We start from the raw sequence: 21,911 nt of genomic DNA on the forward strand, positions 1-21,911 counted from the left end.
CTAACTGTGGAAAACTGACATACGACACATATCGAAACATATGTCTTTGAGTGTTTGCTGAAGGTGAAAGAGAGAACATATTAATTTAAGATGAAAAAAAAAGCCTTGTTCAAGAAACAGTCATGCTAATAATAATTTGCTCACAGATATAATCATGCAGCACAGTATGTGAAATGATGAGCAATTTCACTACGCAGTGATACAGAGAAAGCCTGTGTTTCTGGTGAAACCAGGACTTGGATACAAGAAAACAAACACACAATGCTCATTTAAGACCTTTACAGCAACAGAGTCATCTAGGTCCTCACTATAAAAAGGACACAATACACACTTTCCTCACTGGCTTCAGAGCTAGAGGGATGAAAGTCGCCACTCAAGAATGCTACACTCACTCTCAATAAATGAAAAACAAGGAAATTATGGTCAAATAAATGCTTATAATAGGAGTTGTATTTTTCAACATTACATAAAAAAAACAGTACAAGTGTGGAAATGGCTGTAAATATGTGTGTAATTGGTATTTGACCTGGATCAGTTTAGTCACTGTTTAAATAATTTAGAGGAAACCCTCCGATTATCCAGGATCGTTTCTGTTTTCAGGGAACGTTGACTAAAACACCCAGGATGGAATAAGAGGGAGCTACCAATGGTGTGTTCGTGTGTAAACACATGTGAGCACGCTGAAGTTCCTCCTCAGTGGAAAGTCACACAAGCACATGTGCCACACACACACACACACACACACACATACACAAGAACAAACACACACACACATGCGCACACAAACACACACAGGGGCTGCTATTTCTATTTGTGAATATTCTGTGTTATATACAGGCTACATCAGTGTGATGTTTGCTTTGTTGCCATGGCAACAGACGTTTGGGCGCTCACACATCATATCCGGTACTCAATGATTGACGCTTGGTTACTCCGTTTCTTACACGGACACACACACACACTGCATGCAACACACACGTGACACCATAAAAATGGTCTCATCCTTCACCTTGTCGTTAACAGTTTTCTGCCTGCTCCTTCAACAGTTTTATTCTATGGGAAGTTAGAGGGAAGCTTAAAAGGACATTTAATTTACTCACTCATTAGCACCTCTTAGGTGGGAAAGCACATGCACATAGAGAACATACGCAGTAGTATCTGTCTATAAAGTGTGTGACTGTCAAGGAGCTTAACTGAGGCAGGAGGCTGTTGCCTTATTTCTGAGTGAATTAATAAAAACACAGCACATCAGTGTGTACATGTAGGATTATACATGTAACATAGACAAGAGAGGAAGAGCTCACCAAGTACTTACTTCTGAATCATATAAAATGTAATTTAACCTGTTATTTTCTTCTTATATATCATAGTCTCTTTGTCATCTTACATATTAAATCTACACTTTATTATATGATCTATAAGGTATTAGACATATACTGCTTTGCTGAAATATCAACCTTAATTGTCCTTTTACTGACTGTCAGATATTTCACTCCTGATGAAAAGAAAGTTCCAACCTGACCATACACCTAACATTTAGTTCACATATTTTATTTATTTATGTAATTGTTCAGTTGTAGTTAAAAAAAAAAAAAATTACAAACCTGACATATCCTAGTGTCTCCTGTCTTTGAATAGGTTATATGTGTCATCACTGATGAGGTGGAAACCCACGTAGGAGAATTTCAATAGTCTGGGTTTCAGTGAAGATTTTTAGAGTTTCCACTCTCATATGAACAGAAATTTGACTGACATCAAGTGTGTGCACATTGTGGCATAAACATGATCAACTTTATACCTATACTGACACCCACTGTGCACCTGATGCAGATATTTATCATGTAATCGTACTTCAAGACTGAGGAGGTTTTAGAATGCCCATTTATTTTTATTCTGTAAACTATTCCCAGTGACCCAAGAGAATAAAAATTAGCAGAGATTTCTCAAAGTATACTTTTAGAATAATATATTCTGACACAGACAATATTTAAGGTCATTCAAAAAACACAAAATTACTTTTGAAACTTTAAAAAAATTGGCAGCTCACTGTTTGTTCATTTCTCACAAGCTGATAAGAAAACACCAACACCCACACAAATCACAAACATACCAAACGTGTGATTGCGCGCACACACACACACACACACACGCACGTACAGTATTTTCTCTTTTCCCTCGTATTTCACACTCTCCTACGGCCATATGCAAAAGCTCACACACCCTTTCTAACTCTAAAGAAAACACCCACATGTGCTTCTCTCTAAAAGATATTCAAAATAAATGCTCGCACACACACACACACACACACACACACAGACAAGCATGCATGCTCTCACACAAAGAGATGCTATTCATTCATTCATTCAGCGTCCTTTCAGCTGCAAAAAAAGAGGGGTCTGAGGAGGGACCGTACACTCAAAATGACAGCGCTCCCTTTCCTGTCCACTTCTCTGTCACACTCATGAAAGTCTGCACAGAGATAAGTACAAACACACTGAGAGCTGGTGAAGTGAATTACACTAACTGATACTATACGACCATATATCACACAACTGAAAAGTAGGCTCTTATTTTCAGCTGATGATGAATAATACTCTCTCTCTCACACACACACACACTCACACTCACACACACATTATAGTACAGCATATTCTCGCACAGGAGCTTGAGAAACGAATACTTCACACACCCACACAATACACTGAAACTTACAACATATATCTTACACACACACACACACACACACACACATTTCAAATCAGCCCACCTCTGTAACATTGGCCAAGAATGCAGCCCACAACTTGTTTCACTATATCTTTACATGAGTCACTAATAAACAAACACACAAACATACACACAGCAAGAGTCAGCGGAAATAGTTTGTAGTGAGTAAGAAGATAATAGTCACCGGGGTCAGGAAGTCTCATGCACACACGCACACACACTTAAAATAAGCATGTTGATCAGAGTTTCTCAAGAAGTAAATGAATGGTAGATTTACAAAACCCTTCCTTTTGAATTCCTGTTTCCTCCTTCTATGTCTTTTTTATTCACACTGCCGCCCCTCTATGGCATTCCTCATTCTCTGTCTGATCTAATCCCCATTTTTTTTCTCTCTCTCTAGCACACAAAATCAAAAACAAGTTGGTGGAAACAGTCCATAACTGGCCTACATATTGTAAATCTAGCCCACACGTTCCATACCCACTTTTGCTTTCGTCTTTAAATGTTAATTTCTTGCGTAGCACTGATTCAAAGCAGCTAGTCTCTGACAACACTTATTCCTCTTCACGCCTCCATTATTTTCTTTTCCCTTCACAATGCTTTTTTTTCTCAGCAAACTTCCCCATTCCTCTCCATTGTAAATCCATGTGTCTTGTCCATGTTGTGTAGGTATGATTGCTACCACTCAGCCACAAAGTTTCTGTCTATAATGACTCGGAATATAAGAGGGACTCTCCAATATCGACAATGCTAATCCTGTATAACATACAGCCTAATCCCTATAGAAAACACAAAAACACCAAAGCATGCATGACCATGCATACATTTTCTCTTTTGCACTTTTTCTTTCTCTCACACACACACTCAAACACACTGAAATAATTTTGCATCCTGCTAACGTGTCCCTTTTCCCTTTGCATCTAAAATCCAATCCAACAACAAATTAATTAGGTCTTTGATAATTTCGTTTTTCTTATAATAGAGTTTGGTTCTTAAATATTGTATGAATGTATGAATGTACACGACATAAAATAATCCTCTAGTCCGAGCATCATCTGATAAAAAACCTCCCTTTGCTCTGAATTACTGGGATAGACGGCAGGGATTATTCCCACCTTCAATGTGTCCAGACTTGTGAATTTAGTGATTGTTTTGTCATCAGCAGTGATTCCAACAAAACCAGTCCTGACCTGGTCAATCACAGGGGCCTGCTCCAGGGCTTACGTAGGTCACGTGACCAGCTTTAATGTTTAGTTTACAAGCAGACATGAGGATGGTGGACAGACGATTAGAGGAAGCCATATGGGACAACAGCATGTTGGCTAACAGGCGCTTCTTTCACCGGGCATCACCACACACAGGTTATGGAGTGTTCATGTGAACCTAGCCCTCTGTTACACTGTGGATGTTATGGTGTCTGTTCTCTGACAAGTTATTTCAGTTTCTTTAATATAAATTATGCATCAGTTTAATACTTTTTTGCTCAAAACAACCACAATTGTTGAATAAATGATTGTTTTGCTTAATTATATTTATTTGATGAGTGAAATACGACACAGTATATTAATGGTTGGCTGGTATTTAATGATAGAGAAATAAATCACCGCACAATGTCCTTTCTATTTACTATTTTATCTAACAGGAAAATGTCATTTTAATATCAGAGCTTTGATATAACTTTCTCTCTTACTCTCTCGATCTGTGTGTGTGTGTGACAGTGTGTGTGTGTGTGTGTGTGTGTGTGTGTGTGTGTGTGTGTCTATATGTGTACAAAATAAAAAGAGAAATTTATATAATATATATATATATGATGTATTATATCAGCTAAATTCACAGTAATGAATAGAATATTTCTTCTGTCTCTCCTAAGAATTGAGACATAGCTGCAACATCACTGCATTTTCTCTGTGAATGCTCAGTGTCTGAGGAAAAGAATCACTGCCATCGTACTGCAAAAATGCTGGTTAACCTACGAGTTCAAGGCCAGTAAACAGAGTTTTCCTCAGTCCACTCTGAGGAGACACTGTGTGTGTGTGTGTTGGTAACAAAAAACATACCCTTTACAAAGTTATGAGATGATTCAAATGACAATTAAATTTAGTGAGTACATTCTATAGATAACTATGATTAAATTGTAAAAACAACAGATATGTATTATACAAAGAAAAAACAGAGAGCTTGTATCCCTGCATGCCACACTGCTGGGGATGTTGCAAAAAATCCTTCTTTTGAGGTCAAATGGGGATTCAATAAAAAATGAATAGAGGATAAAATTTCCCCCTCATTTTTCTTTTGCAAATACAGAGCTGGACTTTGATAAGTTATAAAAGAATAAAGTTTGACTTGAGTGATATTTTAAAAACAATATATTACCAGTGTAAAGAATTCTATAAACAGAGAGCCTACTTCTTGAGAATTGTGTGTAATTATTCTTCATTTTTAAAAGGATATTCTATGTAATACATTTTCACATTGCTCCTGAATAATAATCTATTACAATCTATATTTTTTTCAAATCGACAAGATTAATTTCCAGGATTTTTACTTTTTTCTTTTCTGAACAGTGATTGGGGAATTTCAGAGGGAGCACAGGATATACCTTTTAATATCCTTATTCCACGCAGGCTCTGTTTTATGCTGCTCTTGAAATAACTGCAGTACATTTCATAAATTGCAACTAAAGTTTCTCCTCATTCCCTCAAAGTCACTGACCTCACACAAAAAATACACCCACACGCTTGGAGCAATTCTCACCTGTGCCAGGACGTCCCATGATGATGTCCTTTCGTGGGACGGGGTGAAGGCTTTCTGCAGGCAGGATCAAGGGCAGCAGTGCAGTGGGAGAAGGGTGACAGGGAACTGGCTGCTGGACCTCACCCCCAAACCCCGTCCCCCTGTTCTCCTCTCGTTCCCCTGAGCTGTCCGTGCTGCTTGGAGCGGGAGCTGTGACCGTCGTGCTGACAGTAACTGACAGGGCCTGCAGGGGGGTGGCAGGGGTGTCAGTGGTGGGCAGGGAGGAAGGTGTCGGGGACACAAGCACCAGAGTTTGGGCTGGGCTACGCAAAAGGACGGTGCCATTGGGTACTGTGGCTGCAGCAGCGTTAATGGGGACGGGAACCTGGAGGCCAGAAATGGGCTGAGGGATAAGGGGTGTTAGGCCAATGTCTTTAGATGAAGTGTTATCTATCCCTCCCTCATTTCCACCTCCTCCCCCTCCTCCACCTCTTCCCAAGGGACATTCTGTAAATTTTGCCAGTGGGACTTCGGGATTCCTCACAATGACAGGGGAGTCCCGCAAGGCTTGTTGGGATACGGGGACCACACGACGAGGCCCTCCATCGGGAGTGAGAGGAGAAGGAGGAGTTGGAGACACCAGCAGAGGAGGAGGGGAGACAGCAGTAGAGGACGGGGGCCTACTGGAGGAGGGGGTGGTCACTCCTCTGGGTCGGGAGAAGGTGGGTGTGTGTGTGCGGGAATGTGAAGCTGGTGTTTGGGGGGACAGCACCCTGAAAGAGTTGAGGTCCCCCTGGTCCAGCTCTGTCTTGGGCGTGTAATCGTGGTGGTGTGAGGGAAGGGGTGGTGGAGGAGGTGCATCTGGCTTTCGTTTGCTGGGGCTCATGGGGACTGTAAAAGTCAGGTTGCTGTGGAAGGAGGGCTGGATGCCTGAAGTGTGTCTCTCCCTTTCTGCTCCTCCAGCTGGGGTTGTTGCTTTACTGCCCCCTCCCCCTCCTCCCCCCGTACCACTGGGCTGCCTGTGCCTCCGGTGTTGCAGAACCGGGGAGGCGGTAATCGGGGAGAAGTTGGCCGGCCGGAAGCCGAACAGCGGGGAGGGCGAGGGAGAGGGGGCAGGGGAGAAGGGCGACTGGTTGGAGATGGGAGAAAAGGAGGGGGTGCCAGAGCGGGAGCTCCCTAATGATACAAGCATGGTGGCAGCCTCACACTCATCGAAGTCAAAGCGTGAGGACAGGTCATGGGGGAGGAGGGAGGGGAGGACCAGGCGGGGTCTGGAGTCTGCTCTGCTACTGGTCTCACTGCTCTCTCTTGATGTGTCGTCCCACTCAAACTCACTACTGGCTCTGCCTCGCAGGTCAGAGGGGGTGACTGTCCCTGAGCTGCTGCCTCCTCCTCCTCCTCCTCTCTCTCCCCCTGCTGCCTCCATCTCTTTGGTCCTCATGGATAAGTGTCTAGAGCAGTATCCTCGACGCTGAGACTCCTTCATACAGCCCTCCCTAGAGCACAGCCTCCTCCACTGCTTACCATTAAACTTCTTACGGATACCATTAGGGGTGCACACCACATCGCCCTTCTTGTATTTTTGCTGAGCCAATGAGAGCGGAGTCCTGGAGCGAGAGGAGGTAGAGGAGGACCCCCCGCCAGAAGTGGGAGTAGGGGTCTGGGTGGGAGTGGTCTTGGATGGAGGTAGGTTTGGAGTGGAGTTGTTCATTTCAGACCTCAGTACGGCAGGAGAAGGGGATGGCTGGGGACTAGCCAAGGTGGAGAGGTGTGGAGGTCCCAGACCCCGTACTATAGAGAGGTGGGGGGAGGAGGGAGGGTAGCCACTAGACTTGGAGATGATGTTTCGCTGCTGAGAGGTCCCAGCACTCGGTTTGGGACCAACAGTAAGGCCCATGTTAAAACGAGACACCTCAACGTCTTCTTCTGGAGTGTTTGGCTGTTTCTGTCTTTCTCTGTCAGAGTAGTTTTCTCCACAGTCATGAACTGTGCTGACTACTGCACTGGAGGTCACAGCGGAGGAGAGGGGGGGTTGATGTACATTTCCATAGGGATGCCCTCCTGCAACCCCTTCGTGTGCAAAACCATGGCCCAACCTTGCTCCCCCTCCCAGCACCCCCATCCCAATACTGAGCTGGCACACTTCCCTCTCTACCTCCATCTCTTCCCTCCGCTCCCTCTCTTCCCTTTCCCTCTCCCGCTCTCTCTCCCTTGCCCTCCCACCATCCAAATGTGAGACCTCCCAGGGAGGGGTGAGCAGTCTCAGGCTCTGTCGGGACACCCACACAGCTTGACCATTAGCTTTCCTTTTCTCTTTCTCCTCTGCCACCCCTTCATCACCCAGAGTCCCTCTGTCCTCACTCAGGAGCACCTGGTAAGGAAATGAGACACCAGGGTGGGGGTCCACCTGAGTGACAATCCCCTCTCTGTACAGCAGAGGACCCCCCTCTTCTCCACCAAATGGCACACACACCTGGGTCCCAAGAGCCACAGGTGCCATGCCAGGTGGGGGGGCATCCAAAATGAACTCCACAGTGCTCTCAGCCCCTGATGATGATGTCATCACGGTTCCACCATGGAAGGGGTATTTAAGAAGAGTCTCCTCTCCTTGGAGCTGGACTTCAACGATACCTCCACTCACCCTCCGCACTACGCCTGGTCTGAACACAGGTGACAGGAGGCATGAGTCTCTCTCCTTAACCCCTCTGTCCCCTGCAGCCCCAACTCCACTCTCCACGGTCCTCTTTATCTGGCGAGCCAGGACTCTCTGGTTCTTCATGCCTTTAGCCAGAGCTTCGGCTAGCTCTGAAAGGCTGGCCTCTTCTCGGTGCAAGTTATGGAGAGGAGCTGGTATGTGGGAGTTTTTTTGATGAAGGCTTGGTCCTGTTGTTTCCATCACGTCCAGGTCAGCTGAGTGCTCACTAGCTGTATCAGTGGATGAGGAGCGCACCGAGTTAGGGGCCCCCTCTGACTCATTTTCACCCGCTTGAGACTCTTTTTCCTGGGAGTCTGTTGTCCTGAGGGCCCTTTCTTCCATGGAGACAAAATGGTTTGCTTCTGTAGCTTTACTATCCATAGTTAGCACTGATGGCTGATTACCTGAGCAATTATTACTTCTACTATTACTGCTATTAATAAAAGTACTATGGCTCCCAGCACTACTGTTACTACTGTTAGTCATGTTATTAATACCACTTGTAGTGTTATTGTTAGTACTACTATTGAGGCTAACATTAATGCTTTTACTAATACTGTTACTAGTCTTGAAATTATTATTGGGTGTATTCACATTATCGCTAATTTTGCTGTTAATATTGCAGTAACTGTTGTGTATGAGTGCAGGGCTGGAGGTAGGAATGGTAGTCGGGGCACTCGCATTGTTAGCAAAGTGCTCATATGTGTATTTCTTCTTGGGGACACGAGCCTTAAATGTGGCTGTTTTCCTACTCGAGACTGAGCCTAAACCAGGGCTGTGATTGGTGGTCGGAGGAGGTGCGGCTGTGGAGAGTGGTGCTGGGGCAGACGTAGGAAATGCTACAGTATCCACGGACATAGCACTATTTCCATTCGTGCCCACTATCTTCTCCCTTTCTGTCTTTTCTTCTGCCTTCTTTCCATCTCTCTCGGCTGACTCCACAGGTTTCCTTGGCTCCATAGACTCCTCCCTCGTGGGGCTATTGCTGTTTGTGACTGGCTCCTCATTAGAGTTGGTGGCTGTGGGCGGACTCTGTTTGCGTGTGGAGGGAATGTTAGGTGTGTGCTGTGTGGTTTTGACGAGTGTCTCCCTCTTGACTCTTTTGGGGTCTTTCTCTTGGAGGGGCTGAGAGCCCCCTCTCCTTCTCCCCCCTCTGCCTCTAGTTAATGGAGGAGAACGCCCTCTGTGTTTCTTTATTGGTCTCATCTCTTCTTCACCCTCCACAAAGTGCTGCAGATTGTGCGGCACTCCTCTTTTTTCACTTCTAAGGCACTCCTTTTATTCTTTTTGTCTTTCTCTGCTTTTTCTTCTCCCTTTTTTCTGCCCTTCTGTCCTCTGTATTGCAGTCTGGAAAGGAAGAGGGAGACGCAGAAGACAGGTGGTCATTTATTATCTTCATAATCAAAAAATTGCTGAGAATAAAAATGACGTCATACCTGGAAGTGTGCTACTCTGCTCTGGCTATCACATTGGCTCAATATCTGATGTATGCTCTCATTCACCCTCCATGTCTGCCTGATCCACTACCTTGTGCATGCAAGCGTGTCTGTGTGTGTGCTTGTCTGTAAGTGCAAGTTTATACTAGAAACATAAAATCTTAATTCCAACAATAGATAACCACCATTTTAACAGCAATTTTTTTTAAATGACTGCCTCATGAAAATACAGGACATGACTGGTTTTCTTTAAATATCAGTATTCTTGTGAAGATCTTACAACAGTTAGTTCAATACTAAATAATTTATAGAGGGTGAATGCAGCTGTTTATTTTTTGATTATCATGAAATATTGGTTTACTTCCTAGGTAACCCTGGGTAAGCACGTCTGAGATTGAGGTTTCATGAGCAGTAGGTCAGTTTACTCAAAAAAAAAGGTCAGAGAAAAAAACTGTTGTATAAAAAGACAATAGAAAGAAAGACAGAAAGAAAGTAAGAAAGAAAGACAGATGTAAACATCCAAGGTCACTCACTTCAATTCGTCTCTTACAGTCTGCCTTTAATGAGGCCTGCATCTTTTTAAATACAAGCAGAGACAAAAATGCTCTTCCTCTCTCTCTCTATGTAACACACAACACACACACAAGCCTCATACTACAGGTATACTACCTCCAGCTACTTTGACATGCGACAGGGTTGCTTTCTCATACTATGCATTATAGACGTAATGCCCTGCACTCAACTTAAGATCACAACAACAACACAGCATTTATTTTGACTTCCATCGGGAGGAAAAGGGCTGGCAGTGGCCTGGGTGAGGTCAGGCGACAACATAAGTGAGAGAGAGAGAGAGAGAGAGAGAGAGAGAGAGAGGTAGGAGTATGCGGCTGTTTGGCTGCTTGTTCAAATAGGCTGTTCTTGTGTAGTCACTGGGAATTTCCACAGTCATTCTAGCGCTCGCTGGCCCTCTCTCTCTCTTTCTCGATGTCTCAGTCTTTCCCAGTCGTCTTTTGTCATTGTCTCACTCACACACACACACACACACACACACACACACACACACACACACACACACACACACACACACACACACATGCACACACACATTTCTACAAAAGACAATATAATTGGAATAATCTGCCATGGTAAGATACGCCCAAAATGAGAGAAATTAAAAGGCTGGCACAGGATCAGGCACACTCACTGATGCAAGATTACAGGCTAAATACAGTCACACACACACATGCACACACACTTGTGCATATGTGCTTCCCTCGATTAAGCTCAGCAACTCACCAACATGCCGGCATTCCTACGAATACAGACAAGAAAACAAATTCATAAAGCAGCAGACATACTCACACTTCCCGTCCTAGACACTGGAAAAGTTCGTCACACACACACATAAGGTGACCTTACTGTTAACTGTTTGTTTGCTGTGACAAACAAATCCACAACATAAACGAGTGTCACACCACTTCCACTTCCTGCAGCACAGAAAAGCATCTCTTCCTGGTACTGAATGACTAATAACAACCCAAGTCATTCACACACACACTCATCACCGGCTCTCCATTTTGACCTTTGCCCTCACACAATATTTACTGTATAAACAGACAAACTGGCTTTCATCTTCATCCCTGAAGCATCATTTCATTAATTTATTATCACTGTTACTGACTGCTAATGCACAATATTTATTTTCTTACCAATATAAACTAAACAATAATTTTCTTTGTAAATTCTGCCCACACCAACGCTTACTGCGATACTGATGTTTTGTTTCACTGCAACAGCACCATGTGTGTAGTTTCAGATCTGGAGTTTACCCACTGTAGTGTAACTGTGATGCTTCCTGCAGATGCAGACATTTGAAAAACAAACGATCTACTGATATCTGTGCTTATTTAGTCCTCACTGTCTGCAAATGAAGAAGATAACTTCATTTTAAATTTATGAAAATAAATAGATACAAATGTTTCAGACATTTCTGATCTTTTCTAACATAGTTTGATGAAATTAGTCACAACACCAATCCAAAATACTGGGCATATTTTTTGATATTACTGCCAATAAGAAAATATATTGTGAGACAAATATGGCTCAATACCAATTATCAGACCATACCGTATATTTTGCAACAAAAAGGAAAACAAAGTAAAGAGATATCATAAAGTGAAACAACATGTACAGTACATTTCTCGCTTTCTAATTACAGCAGCTCTATGTAAATTACATGTGTAAATCGTCCATCCCAAGTGAAGCAAAAAAAGAAAGAAAGAAAATTGTGAGTGCAGGAACATACATCCTCTCAGACACAGAAGCCTCGACTGGGAGTGCTGGTTCTGCTGTGTTACTGTAGTGCAGTGGGAAAGACAGGAAGGAGTCAGGGCCACTTGGCTGACTGACCAGTTGACTAAATGACTCGCAAGGATCTGATCTTAGCCTAGAAAAATGCGTTTGGTCATGCTCACAGCCTCCCAAAATGCTCTAGGCTTCAGCTGATAAGCCAGTGGCAGGCATGTGTGAGTACTCACGTTCTGTAACTTTGAAGGTACTGGATGGCACAACAGGCAGAGTGCAGAGCATGCAGATAACAGAGGAGTTTCGAAATTAAACACTAACCTATCTTTATTTTCTGAACTACAGTATTTGGCGCAGCCCGTCTGAAACAATTTAATCATCAAAGAAAGAATCGTGAGTATTTGCTACTCAGAATTCAGTCGTGAAAAACATTTTAACTCCTCACTCATGTGCACCCATTTGTGAGTCCATCCTTAGAAACACATGTTGTGTAGACAAGCAATAATCTTATCCACAGGATTTTATTTGAAATTCCAGACAAAATACCAAGGTTGCCAAAGACACCAGATACGTTATACTAAATTACAGGGAAAGGTACATGAATTTATGCATGAGGCATCTATAATTGCAGTGCTGCCATATAATAAATGGCACAGGATTTTAACATTTCACATACTCCTGATGTGAGTCCATAATTTTTCCCTTAAAAAGTCAGAGGCACTACACAGTGTGTGCTCAACAAACATCCCCTAAATGTGAATATAACTGAAGACCTTTAACTCTTAGTGTTTGTTAGCTGCCAAGATGGCAAGAGAAAGTCTAAATCATAAATTAAAGCCAAAATAACCAAAAGGAAATTGATGAAAAATCCTGATTGTCCTCTGGGATGAATCCAGATGAAGCAGAGAGGAACTTAGTCACAATTTTGGCAATTCAAGATGTCTACACCTTGGAGCATTAGAGCAGGTTAAGAGCGAGATATTTGCTGGTCTGGTGTAAAGGTACTGTAAATCCCAAAGAGACAGATAATCAACGGCTATCGTCTCCATGGCGTTGGACTGAACTCCTCTTTTAACAGCAAAAAGATGCTGTTTCACCCAATAAACAAATAGGAGCACACAATGTAACCACCCCCTCCCTCTTCACAGCATAGCAACATCAAACTTTACACACATGCTAAATGCTCTCACCAGAATTTACAGTGTAGTCATGCATACGCTGTTAAAATCTCCCTTGGACCTATATATTGTCTCACACTCGCACATTCATTGCATCACATAAACAATCGTCCGCACACACACACACACAAGCTCACTCTCTGGCCAGTATAAGTTTTGCATTTCTGTAAAAAGACACATAAAAATGACTTTTATCCATCTTAAATTTGGAGATTAAAAATAAACATTTTGATGCAAAGAGCGGGTTTCTTAGCGCATTATATGTGCAAAACACACACACACACACACACACACACACATAAACACAGGATGGTCATTCATGAGGAAATCTCATCTCAATGTCAACACTACAAGAAGAGGAAGTTGTGCAGTATTTATCACTGGACTGTACAAACCCACTAAACCTTCACCTTGATGCCAGTTTACTCAGTCAGTCACAGAGAATTTAGCCTATGCCCCACCACAACATGGCGTGGTGTGTGTGTGTGTGAGAGACATGGGTGCATTTGGCTGCTTATAGTACGCAAGGTATATGACTGTGTATGGCTGTCTTCAGGTTGTGTCTACCTTGTATTAACGCTGCATTTGCACTATATGTCAGTGTGAGCGTATATTCGTAGTTACCAGGCACACTGCAGCTCATCCCTCTCCTAAAAGCATTTTATGGGTGTCTGTATGGGCGCAGGGGCTGCAGTGACGAGGACAGGGATGGAGAGAGAAGAACGTGCGATGGTACAACAAGACAGTAGTACGGCCGTGACGATAGTGAAGCCTGCCCATGGCCCTCGTACACTCCCAGCATGGCACGGGTGGCTTTGCCCTTAACTGGGTCAACGGGGAACACACTCACACATGAAACAGCAAAAAAAAGAAGAGGAAAAAAAGAACATGCTCTCTGTTACACATACACACATACACACACTTTGGTTTGTGCTCTCATGAGTGAGTGGGATGTGATCATACAGGCAACATAACACAAGTAAAAGAAAACATTTTCGGTATTTTAGGTGTAGCAAAGAGGGCGAGCAGAAGTGTGTTCGTGTGAGCAATGAAGTGTGTGTGTGTGCGCTTGTTATGAAGAGCATCCATTGTGACGTAGTATGAAAACAGGCAGCTGTTTAGTGGATGGCATATCTTAGTGTAGATATTATATCAATAAAAGAGAAACACTGAGGCCTGGAATTTGTGCATTCTGGCCCATATTGATCAGGAGGCTGTAGCATAGATCAGAGGTGACTGCTCCTGTTTGGGACCAAATGGCAGAACTGCCAATGCCACATCAATGGCCAACTGCTCTACAAAGCTATGCAAAGATGTCTACACCATCAGGGATTTGTCTTCTGCGTAAACAAGTGCAATAATTAAGGTATGAGGAATGCATGCCACAGTGTAGATCTGCAGGACAGATGAGGGGACACTTTGACCAAATGTCAAGAAACATTGCATTAAATTCCTATCACTTAAAATACACACAAGGAGAAATACATACATACAAAAACTGTTTAAAACTGCCCAGTCAGAGATGTCAACGGTGCACCGACACTGATTGCAGGATTGCAGTGCAGAAAAAGTGGAGTGTCGGCGAGGGAAAAGCCGAGAAAACACCGAATGCATCCCCGGCTTCTTTGCGCTGATCTCTACGAGTACTACGAGAGGCGCTACACAATGTCAAAGGAGTATTATGACTCGAGGCAGTCAGCCGGTCTGCTCTGCTGTACGGTGCCCGGTAACAAACACAAACAACCGGTTTCAAGTGACGTTTTATTATCCTCAACTAGACGGGCCTAATTCTCCCTCGCACAACGGTGTTTGGCACGCAAATATCCACTACAACGCCTAGAGTACACACACGCAACCACTCCAGAGGAGCTTCTTTAATGGAGCCAGTAAGGTGACACTCTGCCTATATGATTTTCAAAAACTTGGAAAAAGCAGGAATCTTTCCGTGTTGGTGTTTCGCTCTAGTAGGCAGCTCAGAAACGTTGGTAGTAGTGGTGGTTGTAGTAGTCGTAGTACGCAACGGTAGCAGACTACTAGTACCCACATAATGACACCATCAGCCAGACCACAAGGAAACGGGACGTTACACGCTCTCATGTTGTTTTCCGTTTTCTCCCGGGTCCATTTTATAAACATACAAATAAGCTTGCGTGGATATTTGGTAAACATTTGGGCTGCAATGCTGCAAATAGGTCGATTGTTTTTACTACGCTAGCGCTGCTCCGCGCAGAAAAAACTCGCAAACTAAGGTCAAGGAAAAGTGCTCAACATTAAGCACAATACTGTGACATCGGTCGAGGGGAAGCTAAAATGTTTCTCCGTCGTCCGTGGGACTGCGGTAAAACATTTGAGAAAGTTTTTAGGCTGTTACACCCTCACCCCTCCCCTCTCTCGGCTCTTCCTCGGTTCGCAAGCGGTGTCACTCCATTTCTTCGGACGGTATCGGAACAACCGACCGACCGTTGGCAGTTGATCCTCGTCTCGTGCTAACTCGCCGCTCCAGAAGATGGAAAATTCGTGTCAGTTGAGCTTCTCTGCCGCTCGCTAACTTAGTTTCAACTCACCCAAACAGAGCTTTTCCCTTCGCCAGAGAAAGATTTATGGTCTTATTCTGCTGATGAGGAGGCTCGCGCAACTCTCTGTAACATCCCTTGGCTGTCGGCTTTGACGACTGTGTGGTCCGGCCTCACACTTTACTTTTCCTCCGCAAAACATGTCTTTCCCCCACAGAAACTCAAACAAGGATATAAAAAACTATCGGTCTTCTTTTCCCACTACAGTCACAAAATGGTGAATGAACCACTAACAGCTGGGCGAGCCGACCAATCAGAGGTTGCTGACAGGTACAGTAGCCAATCAGCGTCGGCGCCACAGAGCGGGGGGCGTGGCGGGCTGTCAAAGTGCAGTTGACGGACGGGGGGGTTCAGCCAATGGCGGCGGGGATGCTGAGCCAGACCGGTGTCCTGTCCCAAACTTTACAGTATCCAATAAGAGCTTTGGGAACCATAGGAACAGCATGAGGGAGGGCCGAGAGGAGGGAGCAAATAACTGAAAGCCAATAGAAAGGCACAAATGCCCCCTCCCCTACTGAAAAGGAGTATGTTTACCATAATTGACAGCACAAGTGCCATCCCTGAGCAGACGGTGATAATGCATCAACGCTTCTGCTTGTCCAGGTAGAAGTTGGTGCAGCAGGATTAAAGCACCACACTGCGGTGGACAGTTATTGCCTCGTGGCCTCCAGCATCCAAACTGTGTCAACGGCTGTTTTGTGTTATCACTTAGACAAACTACAGTGAAACGCACTGACACAGGAGAGAAACGGGCATAAGCGCACGTTAGAAAAGTTTGTCCCGGAGCTGAACGACTCCTGCTTGGTGCAGCCGCCACAGGCCGCCCTCCGTCTCTCTCCCTCACTCTCCCCGCTCTTTCTCTCTCTCCCTCACTCTCCCCCTTTCTCTCAGCAACAGACGCTCACTTTCACCGCTCTCAGCCAATCGCGGCGCAGCATCTCGCTCGCTCTGACGTCGGCGACGTCTCCGCCCCGCCCACTCCACTGGAAATGAACGGGACCGGTCTCCGCTGACGTCACCTCACCGGCAGGCGATTGGGCAGGTGTGCGACGTCTCGGGGCCAATGAGCGCGCGCGGTGGTGATGTCATCAAGAGTGTTGCCACCAGCTGGACCGAGGGGGCGTGGCGTGGCGTAAACTCGGCTAACCCCGTGTTTGTAACTTGCAGGCAGCGGCGGCGGTGGTGGTGGTGGAGACGAACCGGTGTTACTGAGTCCTGACTGAAAAGATGTGCAGTGTGTGGCGCGTGAGACATGGCCCCTTGCACGTGTGATCACTTTGATATAAAACGTTAGCACTGTGACCTTTGACCTCTGCATAGAGGAGGAAAGCACACCATTTCCTCGCAAAAGATAAAGTGCCATAATAGTAAACATTACATAATCTCTGCTCCGTGTGTAGTAGAGGAGACCAGACTCATGCTGAGACAGACAGACATGCTGGATCTCATAGGAGCAGCGCCCCCTGTCGGTGTGAGCTGATGCACGCATGCTGATCCCTCACTTAGGCTCAGTGATGGGAGAGAGAAGATGTGTAGATCTAAAAACAGAGGAAAGTCCTGATTGGTTGAGAGGCTGTATATTGTGTGTGTGTGTGTGTGTGTGTGTGTGCGTGTGTGTGTGTGTGTGTGTGTGTGTGGAGAGAGACACAGAAAGAAAGAGACAAGGCTGCATGCTGTTTAAATGTTGATGTAGAGTGACATCTAGTTGTGATTGTTCAGCACTGCAACCTACAAATATCAAAACATTTTGTAGACTAGAATAATACTTTATTTTGTGAGATAACAAATGATTGTGAGAGAGCCCATCTGTGTGTGTTTTTGTTGATGTTGTTCTGTGTTAGATTATTTCAAATATTATTGTTACTATTATTTCTGTATTTATTTTTGTTTATTTTGTTACATTCCGTGTTTTTGTATCTGATCAGATGACAAGATGATGCCTCTCAAGGGTTTTAGCCTCAAATAAAACTTTGAAATAAATGAAAAAATAAATACAAGTCAGTCTTTGTGAGTCATGACACTGCTTCTCAAACCAGACAGGTTTCACTTCTTTAAAACATTTCAGATTAGAAGATAATTCTTAGATACACTAATTTGTAAATTAGTGTTTCATAGAATGGCCTTAAAGAAATGGTTACAGAGTAGCACATAGTATATTCAATTTATAATTTTTTAGGTTTGTGACCCAGAGTTCAGAGAGCTACCTGCCACCTGCTATCTATTGTTATTCATAGGTTAATTGTATTTATTTTGATGGCTGTTTGTTTTGTTTCTTATCATGTGGTGTGTGAAGTGTTATTTTAGAGGACCACAATGGAAATAAGCAGTGTTTTATCTTCTGTGATTTTTGATGTATGTAATGACTTTAGTGTAGTGTTGTAAGTGTTTCAATCAATTAGTCAGTCTTTGTTTTAAGATGTCTTTACAAGCTCTCAACATAAAGTCTTTATCAGTCAGTTCTGCATGTAGGAAACAAAACAAACCAATGAGATACAAGAGCTCAGACTGGGTTTCTAAAGAGGTAAAAAATCATCGATAGTACTATTATTTGAGAGCATAAAAAAGTCTAAAAGAAGAATATTGGTGGATTTTTTTGAGCAAAATTAAATATTTTTATTAAAATACGCAGAACATAACATCATTTTGGATAAAGATCTCTTATATTCAGTGATTAAAAACTAAGATGTGTTCTGAGTGGGACATTTCAGTTTAAAAATGAATATGTCAGTGCTCTCTGGTGGACAAACTGTGTAAAGGAAACACTGTCTCTAAAGCACCTTGAATAAATCTTTGGCATTTCTTACTGCAGTCTCTTGTTACAATCTGCTGATACCAGTTATATCTGTAATGATAATATTAAGAAATTAATCAGCTACTGTAGTAATAATATAAGAGTCTAGACTGGAGGAGCTGTAGGTCCAGGTTCACATCTGAACACTTTTAATTTTAAGACTTTAATTATTTTTAGTTCATATTCTGGTAGTTTGTTGTAAAGTAGATTTGAATATAACTGAGGGGCCATCTAGGACGCTCTGCAAACACATGAACTTTTAAACTCACTACACAGTCCAAGATGTCTTAATTTTTAGACACTAAATAATGTAGCTTTTACATATATCACAGCATGTTTGGTAAATAGGAACACATCCCCAACATAATTTAAACTCATTTTCCTCCATTTTCTTTTCTTTTATTTGTAAAACTTATTGTATATAGTTGATTTGTTTCTGATATTAGAAATATTTTTCATTATTTCAAAACAGTAGGAAAAGTCCAGTTACTATTTTTTTTTCTCCAGAGGTTGGTTTGCTTTGTTGTCATAGTTCAAATTAAACTGTAAGTATTTAGGGTTAGGTACAAGAAAAAAGCTTGTACATGGATTTTTATTCAACATACACAGCTTCCAAGGTCAGGATTTAAAGTTCATGCTCAACATTTATTCATGTCTTTCAAGTTTTTATTAACAACTTTATACCCTTTGCCTCGCTTGACGATCAATAAAGTCTCCTTATATTATTTTCAGTGCGGTTTCCATCTCTTTCTCTTGCATACAAGCACGCTGACCTCCCTACCTCGTTAGCAAGTCACACACCCTCCCTTCCCTTCTCCTCTCCTGTCCGTTTCCCTGGCTCTGCTCTCCCCCTCTCCATGGGATCCTGACCTTTGACCTTCACCCTTCACCCTCTCTCTGTGAGCTCATCGCTGGTCTGTCAGTCAGAGACCAGAGACCCTCCTCTCCTGCTGGGCTCTGCTGTCAGCCTGGCCTCAGGTAGAGACAGCAGCACAGGAAAACAGAGAAAAGGAAGAAGGGGAGGAAGGAACACTGTGAAGTTAGACAAAAAAAAAGAAAAGGGACTGCTTTGCCAACAAACAGTAAATGATTGTGGAATCACTACTCAGACATTCAGCAGCAACCCCCCATCCCCCTAACCCCAAACTAACCCTGATTCCACACAAAGCCAGACCCATCACCAGGAATGTATCTCACCTCAGGGTTTCTTAAAACAGACACTCACAGTAGCATAACCTCTGACCTCTGACCCTCACCTTGACCTCCCATCCAACCCCAGTGACACCACCACGCATGCCCCATCAAACCCCATCAGATGATGCGATGAAAATAGCAAACTGGTGCGCTCCGACAAAACGATGAAAAACCAAAACAATAAAACTCAGATTGTGAGGGTTCAGTGAGGATTTGCAGCAGAACACTGTAACGTCATGCCGCCTGTTTCATCTGAGAGCCGGACTTTATCGGTCCCTGAGGCAGTGGATTCCTGTTACGTACAGGACTGGAGTCATTTGAGGGGGCCTTTGATTTTAAATATTCAGCAAGGAAAGTTTAAGGCAACTTATTTTTATGAACTACGCCAACAGTATAGCTCCAACTACAGCAGTATCCACCGATACATCCACCACTTCAGCAAAGGCTGACATAACTCAGCAACTACTTAATGGACTGCTGTAAAATTAAAAACAAACATTCATGGTTCCCAGAAGATGAACCACAGCGACTTTGCCTCTAGCACCATTATGATGTTGAAATTTGTGGTTTGGGGTAAAATGTCTCAGCGTCTGGATGAATTGCTAATTCATGTTCTTCTCAAGATGATTTTAAATGATCCATCGACTTTTCACCTGGTGCCATGTTTTAATGGTTTATGACCAAAAACTACTGCCATTCCCCTCAGCCTCAGTTGTACTTGTTAGGATGCTAATATACTAACAAGACTAAACTAACATTGTGAACAGTTTATCTGCTTAACATCAGCATGTTATTGTTTAGTTGTAATGTCTGTTTGCGCTTCTTGAGAGTCTTTACTACTTCAGTCAGGGTTTTTGATCACATCTGGTTTTTAGCCATCAAACTTCTGCAGGTTACCTGAGATTAAAGAAAACTCTACAAAAGCGATCATACATAAGGGGCCAAGAATCTCTGAATAGATTTGTTCTTTTAGCTTCTTACACTGAACCTGTGCACTCGTTACCTTGGGCTTTTAGGGACGGACTGTGTGTTTGAAAGAGTGGACGGGCTCTTCGTAAGCACATTGGTATTAAACCTGGAGATAAAACCAACTGGAGTGAAGGAACCACAAAGTAAATGAAGACAGAAAGCTTTAAATGTCTCCCGTTCTTAGACTGAAGCATGAACACTGATGCCATTTGGTCCATGACCCTGATGAGTGACTAAAAACAGCACAGAGAGCATATCCTAGCATCATTACAGTGCAGTAGAAGTGGTGCCGAAGGCCGGCATTTGTACAAGCCACAGTATAAGAGATAGACAGATAACAGTAGGCCCTTGTGCTCACTGCATTCTCGTTCACAGTAACTTTACACCACTCAGCTGTTCCTCAGGGTCCACATCATGTCCCTGAGCTGAGGACAGGACCCTCATGGACTGGCGTCCTTGGACATACAGACTCCTGCCTGCATTAGAGACAAGATGAAGAACCAGTGGTTAGTGAACCTTTTCAGATCAGGGCACTCCTTCATGCAGTAGGTGTCCATCCTTTCATCACTTTATATTTAATGTTTTATTTCTTAAATTTTGAACACAAGGTGACCATATAAGCTGTTTATAAGTATACTGTACTACACTAAATTATATGAAGTATATTATAACAGCAAATTCAACTCAGTTGGTAGTTTATTAGGTCCAACAGACCAAAACTAATACAGTCTAATACAACAGATCTGTTGTAACTGTGTGTGTTGATTCAACTTTAGGCTGTTGTTTGTGGTGCTGGTGTAAGAGGAAGTGTTTCTATAGTTTCATCCATCCTGTTTATGTTAATAAAGGTTAGCTAAATAACAGAGACAGAGACAGACCTCTCTGTACACAGCAATACAGTTCAAGAGCACAACTACATCCCCTTATCAACATCCTATCTTATCTTATCTTAAAATGTTTGTACAGTTGATGCGACTTCTCTCTAAAACAATTTTGGTAAAAACTGAACCTTCATAAAGGCAGGATATACAGCAGATTTGTACATGTGACATTCCTGTCTCACAGGTAATTAAGTAAATGAAAACGTATCTACACAGTAATCAGCACTGAGAAACACAGTGCTTTTTATCAACTTAAAGCCATATAATATGCAGTGAAGTATTCCAACAACAGGGGGAGACAGTCAGTGGGAAATGAACAGAGGGAGCAAAGAAAGTTTTGTTTCAGTGGTGTATAAAAAAAAGTCAAGCTGAGCCTGTGTCACTGAGTGTTATTTACAATTTACACATCAGGTCAGTCAGTAACGTCTCAGTT

General features: G+C 43.2%; 1 protein-coding gene across 1 annotated transcript in view; it reads right to left on the reverse strand.

The window, feature by feature from the left end:
• Nucleotides 1-15,875, reverse strand: part of cicb (capicua transcriptional repressor b) — a 36,441-nt gene extending 20,566 nt beyond the window's left edge. Inside the window, exons 1-2 of the mRNA XM_018672269.2 lie at nt 15,635-15,875; nt 5,479-9,499 (exon numbers count right to left, since the gene is read on the reverse strand). Of these exons, the coding sequence (XP_018527785.1) occupies nt 5,479-9,358 (3,880 nt within the window). The 5' untranslated portion in view covers nt 9,359-9,499; nt 15,635-15,875. The remainder of the gene's footprint in view (nt 1-5,478; nt 9,500-15,634) is intronic.
• Between the last annotated feature and the right edge of the window lie 6,036 nt (nt 15,876-21,911).

This window comes from Lates calcarifer, linkage group LG15 (assembly GCF_001640805.2).
Source record: "Lates calcarifer isolate ASB-BC8 linkage group LG15, TLL_Latcal_v3, whole genome shotgun sequence".
NCBI lineage: Eukaryota > Metazoa > Chordata > Actinopteri > Centropomidae > Lates > Lates calcarifer.